This window comes from Habropoda laboriosa, unplaced genomic scaffold (genome assembly GCF_001263275.1).
Source record: "Habropoda laboriosa isolate 0110345459 unplaced genomic scaffold, ASM126327v1 scaffold203, whole genome shotgun sequence".
NCBI classification, from domain to species: domain Eukaryota; kingdom Metazoa; phylum Arthropoda; class Insecta; order Hymenoptera; family Apidae; genus Habropoda; species Habropoda laboriosa.
In genome coordinates this window covers 1,649,757-1,659,771 of record NW_017100358.1, presented here as the reverse complement: position 1 = coordinate 1,659,771, position 10,015 = coordinate 1,649,757, and the positions used below count along the sequence as shown (strand labels likewise).

Here is a 10,015-nt window from a genome sequence, read left to right as displayed (position 1 = left end):
GCGATATAAGTTTGTTTTGCTCGAAAGATGGATATTTTTTATTACCATGGAAACAAGAATATCATTTCCCGCCAAAATATCTCAATGGCATTTCGTTTAGTTTGGTGTAAGAACGGCGTTGTTATTATGAAAGTAACACCGTGAGAATAAGAATAGAGAAATTGTATCACTTGTTCAATGAAAATGTACGAAACAACGATTTCACGGCACGAAATAATTTATGAGAATTTCCATTCCGACCTTACCATCGCGATCTCGTCTCTACGCCGTTAAACAACCACTTTTTGCGAGCCGGAATGAAAGTGTGAGAATTCTCATATGCATACAAGCACACCTTTCACTGTCTTTCAACAATTTTCAGTTTCTCATAAAGATACTTAAATTTCTACATACCATTTTACTCGTGTCAACGACGCCGTTAGTTTCCATCTCATTCGTCACTCCTGATACTCGCGATAATCAAATTCTTACGAATAAATATTTTGAATTTCGACTTTGACTATTTTATTTTTTTGTTCCTATTACATTCGTCAACGATTCGATACAAAATTTCTCACATCGCTTGCTCTTAACAAATTAAAACTGTTTAATAATAATTGCAATCCTGAAGAAATATCGGGATTCGTGTTTTTACAAAAATAAATTAAACAGTTCTAATTTTCTACACGCACTGCATTCGATATGGTTTACGGATTTTCATGTTGGCCACACTGGATCTTAACCTTTTCTTTCATTGTGGGTACAGTGTGTGCATGTGATATTTTAAAGTGTACTCCACTTATCTAATAATCTGTTTAACTTTATTATATAGACAAGTGTTAATAATTAGAATAAAAAATTAAAAACAATGGCGAAGTTTTGCTTAAGTAAGTTAAAAGTAGGATTATCTTAATACGTTTTATGTGTAACCCATGTTACGTTTTTAGGTTATGTTTTTTCTGAATTGGTTTTATGAATATTTTATTTGTTACAGAAAAACCGAGCAAGCGCATGCCGGCTAGTAAGAGGTATAAAATTGAGAAAAAAGTCCGAGAACACAATCGAAAAATAAGAAAAGTAGCTAAAAAACAGATGCATAAAAGTAAATATTGTACCTAACCGAACCTAACCTATAAATTTATCGTTACCTCGAAGATATATCAATCGTCTGATTTCATTTTGTAGAAAAACAAAAAGTGATCGAAGTTCCAAATCAATGCCCTTTTAAAGAAGATATTTTGAAGGAAGTAGAGGCCATGAAAAAGCAAAATGAGGAAGAGAAACTCAAGAGACGCGCAGCTGCGCGCGAAGCTTCACGCGAACAGAAGAAAGAAGAACTTGCTAAGACAGGTCTTCAGGGATTAGTTTCAACTGCAGAGCTCAAACAAGCAGCACATCAAGGAATGGAAGTTGATACGGTACATGAGAGGATAAGGGAGGCTATGAATAAGAAAGAAAATTCATTGAAAGCTTACTACAAAGAATTCAAAAATGTGTTGGATGCAGCTGATGTTATTCTTGAAGTTGTTGATGCTAGGGATCCTTTGGGAACTAGATGTAAAGAGGTATGATCAATTATATTTGAGTTAACAGGAACATATTAAATGATTTAATTAAATCATAGGTTGAAGAAGCTGTACAGTCTGCAAAAGGAAATAAGAAATTGGTCATTGTTTTGAACAAGGCAGATTTAGTACCCAGAGAAAATTTAGATCAGTGGTTAAAGTACATACGTGGTAGTTTACCAGCTGTTCCATTTAAAGCTTCCACGCAAGCTCAAGTTTGCAGATTGGGTAGAAAGAAATTAGGAAGGAGGAAAGAAGATATGATACGAAGTCGTATTTGTTACGGTGCCGAACTATTGTTATCGCTACTTGGAAATTATTGCAGAAATATTGGAAATAAAAAAACTAGTATTAGGGTGGGAGTTGTTGGATTGCCAAATGTTGGCAAATCTAGCGTTATTAATTCTTTAGCTCGTAGTAAAGTATGTAGCGTGGGAAGTATTCCGGGTATGTTATAAAATAGTACTTTATATTAGTAGATTTACCGATGTTTTTTTTTCTTTTGCATCGTATAATTTCTGTGTTTCAGGAGTTACAAGAACTATGCAAGCAGTGCAATTGGATTCTAAAATAAAATTACTAGACTCTCCAGGAATCGTTTTTGCTAGTTCTGAAGAAAACGCCAATGAATCTTCGATAGCTTTAAAAAATGCAATAAAAATTCAGTCTTTGAGAGATCCATTCACGCCAGCAACTGCTGTTATAAAGAGAGTTTCCAAGGAAATATTAAGGGAAATGTATGCCATAGAAGACTTTTCAACACCGGAGGAATTCTTTGCCTATAAAGCTATTAGAATGGGGAAATTTAAAAAAATGGGTGTACCCGATACGTTGACAGCAGCTCGCAGTGTTTTGGAAGATTGGAATTCTGGAAAAATCAGGTAACTACGAAGCGTCGAATGTTACAATCTATCAGCGATCTAAAGATCTATTTTTGTCTCACAGGTATTATACCGTTCCTCCGGAGCAACCAGATTGTCACGTATCCGCAGAAATTGTAAGCCAAATGAGTAAGGAATTCGACATTGAAAGTCTTGCCGAACAAGAAAAAATGATGCTCGATACTTTCGAAAAAGAAAATGTCGCGAAGAGAGTTACCGAACCATTTTCAATCGAAAGTTCTGGTCCAGTTGTCTCGGCTATGGAGGTTGAATTGCAGAAGGAAGCGGTAAGTCAACTTGTATACGTACGTGCAATCAGTTTTTTTTTCATAACATAACAATTATACGTGGAAATATTATTTTACAGCAAGTAATTAAAGTACAGAACAAGTTGAAGAAAAAAGTGGAAAACGCAAAAAAGAAGTCGGACGAGACAAGGAAAAAGAAAGTGGATCCACTTTCTGAAATCGAGGGTAATCAGAAAATAAATAAACTTAATAAAATGCTGTTTAAAAAAGAGAAGAAGAATCGTGTTAGACAAGGTAACAATATCTTTTTAAAAAAATTATCTTTTCCCACAAAATTTTATTCCCATATTCCACCATTCTAATTTCACAGAAAAAGCAGCTTGTAAGTTGGCGGATCAACTGGGAGGATTCAACATCAAGGCTACCGATGATTATGACTTTAATACAGATTTCGTAGAAAAAGATACAGTGTAAACGGACCTGTTCATTTGATATAAATAAAAGTCGATCTGTACCTGTGTAAACATTTGTATCTAAAATGTATCTAACGAATGAGATAATAAAATATACCGTTTTCCTAACAATAGTTTTGTTTTCACGTGAATTATTTCGAATCGCGTAAATTCTTAATATAGGCTTGATATCTTTCCTCATTTCGCGATTATTCTTCGCGTTGTGCAAATGCTATCAAACGATGAGCGAAAAAATGAGCGTCACCGAAGCAAACAATAGTGACTGGTTAAAATGGAATTACGATAATTATAGAACGGAAGTTCCAAGAGAACCAGAATTACGATCGACGTCGCTGAAATATTAAAGCCAGGACGCGACGAATTTCGCAAATTTTTTTCCCACACCAACTTTAAACACAAGAAATATAAAAAATGTTGCGTGTTCATTCAGTGATAAGCAACTGTAACGAAGATAATTTATTCGTTTCTACTCCGGATGACACAGTCAGTTTCCTATGAAACAGCGGCTAACGAGCACCTACAGATGACACGCGAAAAAAAAAAATACCAAACAAAATTTATTTTGTCAACCGTGGAAGTATTTTTGCGAGTGCGTTTCAACGCCGACAAACGCACTTGTTAGCACGGTGAATCAACCGTGAGAAAGTCGCAATAGAATTAATTCGATGAAACGTACACGTTGAATTATTTATTCTAATTTATCGTGCGAACGTTACGACAAGAAAAAAATAGCGCAGAGAAACTTCACAATTTCTTATCGCGAAAAAATACTATATTCTCCTGCGCCATCGTTAGATACGATATCCGCGTAGAAAAAGCCATTGTACAAATATAAGATTATCAAGATTAGAGTAATATTTTGTCAAGGACGATGACACTTTTCCAAACTTCAAATGCGTGCACAAATGCACAATTTTCTATAATCGAATATCTATTAGTTATCTTCAGGTCACTTCATTTTTTCAAGAACTTTTACCAGCACTGAGTTGTTCTCAATGCAAAGCTGTTCGTCCTACTGTCCGATAAACCGCATGCACCTCCTTTTATACTCCTCTTTTAATGGGAAGTTCTCTTGAATGCGAAGGGAAATATCGACGTTGACAGAAAATCTTGGAGGGTACTAGGAACGTAGGAGAGATCCTTTGCGGACGGTCACCGTCGTAGTTCGTAGCAGAATGACAACCACCGTGCATGATAACAGACAACTGTAGCGTTACACAATCCATCATCGGTCATTCAGTTGGAAGAGTTTGACATAGTAACAGTAATAGCGCGAAGTGGTCGTTAATAGCTATCTCCGAGTGCTATCTTCTCTCTGTGCAATCAACTCTTTGATCGTTGCAATTTTTCCTGACACGTCAATTTTTCCGCGAAAATCGAGAGAATGAGTCAAGTGTGCAAGTTACCGACGAAACGATCAGGACCGCCGAAAGTATGGAAGGTTGTCGAGTTGAAGAAAAAGAACGAGGAGAAACCGATCAAATTCACGATTCAAGAGATACCTGAGGACAGGTACGAGGAAGTGGTGGAACACATGTGTACCTATTTCATAGCCGACGAGCCAATGTGCAAATGCATAAGTAAGCTATTTTTCAGACTATATTCCCTAATGTTTGTCGTTACTTTTAACGTCAATAACGACGAGGAGAAGTAACAAACGAGCTAATGCATCGAAACACAAAAACGATTATCGTCGAAACGTCAGATAATTCTGATACATTGACTACATAATAGCATGTGCCACGAGCTTATCTGATACACATGCAAAACAAAAAATTAACCCTTTTGTTCGGAATACTTTCTTCTTTTTTTCTTTAAATTATCAAACGTTTAAAATTCCTCGCTCGTATTTTTCTTCCCGCCACAAAGAGGACCGTGAAGTTTATTTCGAAGGGGGTTCAGAGATGCGGGGGAAACCGAGTGCAAAATAGCAGCGTCGAAAACAGCTCGCGTTCGTCGTAAAAGTTACGTCGCCGTCCATTAATGCGCGCGAAACCCTTTCATCCCAGCTCTAGTATTTCTCTTTTATTTCGCCGCATTTCACATCTTCCTCCAGTGGAGAGCTTCGACGATACAACCGCCAACAGCTCCCGCTGTTAATTATCAGATAACGTTAATCTTTTCACACTGGAAGCACACACGAGTGGAGAGCACGCGATTACCGTCTAACGATAGAAACACGTCGAAAAACACGTGAACGAGCGCAATGATGCGACGAAACTATGCAGGCACTTTCAATCGAACCATCGAACCAGCAAAAATCCTAGCGTTCTTGCTTTTTTCAGATGGACAAAACGATCCGGAGTACGTGGATGGGTTCAGGCAGCTTTGGAGGGAGTGTTTGAAGGACGGTTTAGCCGTGGCGGCGTTCACGGATCATCCAAACGGTGGCAAACCGATTCTAGCTGGAGTCAACGTCCTCACGTTGACTTTCGAGGGTAAAGAAACGGATCCTAACACGGTCAAGGTAATCTTTTCACTCGTTTCTCAGTTTTCCAATTGTTACGGCACGCACAATGCAAATTTCCAACGATTTTCAGTCGAAACAGGGCAGAATTCTGATGGAAGTTCTGACAAATTTGTGTAAAAAGGCGAACGTGTTCGATAAGTACGGAGTGAATAAATACATGAACGCTTATGGTCTATCTGTGCATCCGTCTTATCGAGGAGCTGCTCTAGGCGCTTATCTTTTAAATACCAGGTACACTAGACCATATTTCGATAATCCTTTCATAAGTTCTCGTATGTTTCCTGCTCTTCTCGTTCTTGCCATCCATATTCGCTCCAGATTCGCTCGTTTTCGGTGTGAAACGTGGATAACTCTTGTCGCAGGGTGGACATAGGTCGCGAGTACAACATTGCAGTAACATCCACAGGATTCACATCTCCAATTTCTCAAAAATTGGCCGAACGATGCGGCTTCGAGACTCTGGTTGAAGAGAATTACGAAGACATGGTGCACGAAGACGGAAGCCCGTATTTTCCCGGGATCGAGTCGAAATCTTTGAAAATAATGGCTAGGAGGCTCGATTAACGTGAACTAAAACGACCTAAATCGAGCTGCGTATTGTTAGCAAAATTACTTTAGCGACGTCGAGAGAAGAAGGAAACGTATAGTTTCTGTTAGGAATTTAGAGGCGTTATTTCCTCGGTAACATGTGTAGAAGCATTTTTTTTTCACGAGAATCACGCGATCCTATGCTTCCATTGACGAAAAATGTCGAGTGGAAACTTCGCTTCCGAGCACAGAAGAGAAACAAGACGAGCAAATTATCTGACAATGAAACAAATGGCCTCAATTTGCGTGGACGGACAACATTCGCACTCGCTCTATACTTGAACGTCTCCCTCTGTGAAAACGAACGCAATTTTCCACTTCCTCTTTGCGAGCCTGCTCGCCGCTAGAGTACTCTTCGGTAGTTCGATATGAAGACAATAGAAAAAAATAGGAAAGAATAGACAATTATACCACGTCGAAAGGCAGATATAATGAAACGCGGAGATACGGTGCGCTAAATTGAAGAAAGTTGGGAGAACATCGTTAAACTTTTGAGTGGCTTTGTTTCAAAGCAGCGCGAAAACACGCGCGAGCATGATCAAAAATGCGTGGTTGAACGAGGTTGATAAAATGTCCTTTGTTCGATGGCAGAGCTTGCGGCAGATGCAGCGTGGTATGAATTTCAATAATTTCGCGTCGGCTAACTGTTTTATCACCGCGTGCAGCCCGAAATACGGGTGAACGGACTTCCTGGCTTGTTCTGATAAACGACGATACTATTGGGTTGGCAATTGAGTGATTGCGGATTTTAAATAAGAAGGAAAATTCAAAATTTTTACTTGAAAATATAACTTTATTAAATTAGGTATTGTCCGTTTTTGTCGATGACCTTTCGCCATCTTTCAGGCAGTGTCATAAAACTTCTGATTTTTCCCAGCAAGAAACTGAATTAAATGAGATTTTACATCGTCAGCGTCATTAAAAATTTGACCATTTAAGGAGTTCTGCATGGAACGAAATAAATGGAAATCTGAAGGCGCAAGGTCAGGGCTATATGGTGGATGTAACAACACATCCCAACCTAGCTCCAATAATTTTTGGCGAGTGACCAAAGATGTGTGGGGCTTTGCATTATCATGTTGGAAAACAATACCCTTGCGATTTGCCAATTCTGGCCGCTTTTCTTGAACTGCATCGCTCAGTTTGGTGAGTTGTTGAACGTAAAAAAAAAAAATGGCAAACCAATTTTGACACTGCCTTTCTTTCAAGGCTTCATTCCCATATACGGCACATAACTTCTTGTATGCTTGCGATGCGTTCCTGCCTTTTCGGAAATAATACAATAAAATATGTCTGAAATGCGCGTTTTGTTCTTCCATATTTAAATTAGGATGAAAACGAAACTAAATAACTAATCGATACAATTTTCTTACTAATTAAAGGTGGAAGTCCAAACAACAAGAAAACAATATAGGTTAGGTGCTTTGAACACGTTGACAAAACAAAAGAATGTGCTAAAACCATCTATCGACAAAATCCGCATTCATTTAGTTGCCAACCCAATAGAATGCATTCGGCATACGTGTTACGCAATTCGGATGACGCGCGCCTGTCGGTGAAATGCGTAATTCGACGCACGCTTATTAACGGATCCACAATTATTCCAAGCTCGACGGACGTCCATTGTGATCATTTATGCCTGGAGGATAGTAATTTCCTCTATCTAGTGTTTCTTTCTTCAGTCTCGCGTAATTCGACGCACGCTTATTAACGGATCCACAATTATTCCAAGCTCGACGGACGTCCATTGCGATCATTTATGCCTGGAGGATAGTAATTTTCTCTATCTAGTGTTTCTTTCTTCAGTCTTCATGATGTGTGTACAGCGATCTTTCGCGATGCATTTTTCCCACCCACGTTTCTCCTTTGAATCGCGCCGAATGCATCCCCAGATACAGCTGCTGCAGGGCAGTTAATAATTTTGATAGCTTGTGTAGCGATGTGGGAGTAAAGGACACGAGTTCTTTAATGTTGTGTTCCGCGTACTGGTCGTTGATTAAGTGAATCGTAGAAATATCACGGAATGGAGACGCGTTAGCAAAGTAGGGTATTGAGGTGGGTGAAGGAACGCCGTTTCGCTGTTTTCACCCCTCGATTTATTGAGAGCGATCGTGACGATGGTAGGTGTACAATCCGCCGGGAGAGTACAATTGTTTCACGCGTGTAACGGACTCTGTGGCGGAGGTTCGGCGGGTACGTCTCGACTATGGGCAGAAGAAAAACTGAACCGGGGTGTAGGTGTGCTGGGTTTTTACATTGGTAGGACAGAAAGGCAGGAGTAGAGGAAGAAAATTTGTAGAAAACAGGGCCGTTCGTCCTCGTGCAAACCTGGGTGGCACATGTGCGCTTCTTAGGCTACTCGAGGACGAAGGCGAGAATCTTAACCCGGGGAGAGACGAGAGAAACTAAAAACTTGAAAGAGTTGGAAATGGGAAAGAAGAATGGAACAAGGTTTGGTAAGGGCTTGTTGGCAGTGGCGTACCCGCCACAGTATTATCAGCGGATTAAACAGTAGTCTTACAGAATTGCGCGCGTAATGGTAGAAGTATTGAGAATAGATTATATTTTGAATTTTTACTTTTCCTACTGCGAGTTTCTCTGCTCAACGTAGGCCCAGACCGGGCCATAAAAGCCATAGGTCCGTTGACCGTGGGGCGATGCCGAGTATATAACAAATGTTCTTCCGCATTTTAAGTAGTCGTGCGACAACCCCGAACTGAGTACAGTAAATTCTCCACAAATGTCCGTCCGCAAGGAACCTAAACCTGACACTTGTAGAGTCAGGGACTACGTTTCCGAGCCTTGCGCTCGCCTTTGTAGTTTGCCAAACGTAGACAAGGACAGCGAATAAAAGATAAGGATGAAACGTGAGTCGAGGCAACCAAGCGACTTAAATACCAACTTTTTAAATTTTACGTTTTTTTATCCCGAAATTTTTCTTAACATATTGATGAAAGTTTTCTGATGAAAATGACAGTGAATGTTCAAATTATATCGTGTTTGATATCATTTTCATCAGAAAAATCTCACGGCACTGTTAATGGAACGAAATAAATGGAAAGACAGAAATTAAAGAAATTATATTTTTCTATCATGAATTGTCGAACCGTGAAATCTCGTAAAAGAAACCGAGTGGTGCAGCGTTACACGCTTGACTGACAGCGAGCGAGATAACATGGGCGCAGCAATGACGCAGCCTAGGCGTAGGACCATCTATACTGACACTTGTAGAATCCAAACTGACTGACACTTGTAGAGAATTTACTGTACCTGCTTTTCACTCGGGTTTTCGCCTCCGCTGTTGTGTATTACATTTATATCAATAAACGTTTTTTTTCTCTGCAGTCGATTGAGTCAATCTTTATTCGCAAATTAAAGGTCCTCAATAAGAAGCACTAAAAATTTAAGGATTTTGAGGAAGGACTTAATACATATGTACATGATCGTATCTTGAGGAGTGGGAGTTAGGATTCGTAGGGGTTTAGGTATACCGAGGGTGAGACAGAGTTAGTCAGTCGAGGTTCGAGGATGAGTGGTAAGGAAAGGATGAAGTCATTGGTTATCGGGTAATGCTTAAATCTAAGGCGCGATTTAGACTGATAGATAGTGTCTACACAACACTAACGTCAATTTTCATCTAGGCAAGGTGTGGTCGCTGTGATGCAGGTTCGAACATTTAGTTTTGTCGATAATTTCTCGTGGAAACTGGACACCGAAAGAGAATCGTTGCTCGGTATTAACGCGAATGTTTCGAGACACAGTGGAAACCTGTTCAAATTTCCACGGAATTTTTAATCCGTGCGTTTTATTT

At 39.4% G+C, this 10,015-nt stretch overlaps 2 protein-coding genes across 2 annotated transcripts; both read left to right on the top strand.

Annotated features, from left to right (window-relative positions):
* Window positions 1-741: 741 nt before the first annotated feature.
* On the top strand, window positions 742-3,147 carry LOC108574687 (guanine nucleotide-binding protein-like 3 homolog). The gene is made up of 8 exons (XM_017937312.1): window positions 742-866; window positions 974-1,081; window positions 1,165-1,544; window positions 1,604-1,991; window positions 2,074-2,425; window positions 2,490-2,712; window positions 2,793-2,967; window positions 3,044-3,147. The coding sequence occupies exons 1-8, from the start codon at window positions 848-850 to the stop codon at window positions 3,145-3,147; spliced, it is 1,749 nt and encodes a 582-aa protein (XP_017792801.1). The 5' UTR covers window positions 742-847.
* Window positions 3,148-4,389: 1,242 nt separating this feature from the next.
* Window positions 4,390-6,314, top strand: LOC108574676. Its single transcript, XM_017937301.1, has 4 exons — window positions 4,390-4,726; window positions 5,432-5,613; window positions 5,687-5,847; window positions 5,979-6,314. The coding sequence occupies exons 1-4, from the start codon at window positions 4,531-4,533 to the stop codon at window positions 6,178-6,180; spliced, it is 741 nt and encodes a 246-aa protein (XP_017792790.1). The 5' UTR covers window positions 4,390-4,530; the 3' UTR covers window positions 6,181-6,314.
* The last annotated feature ends 3,701 nt before the right edge of the window (window positions 6,315-10,015 follow it).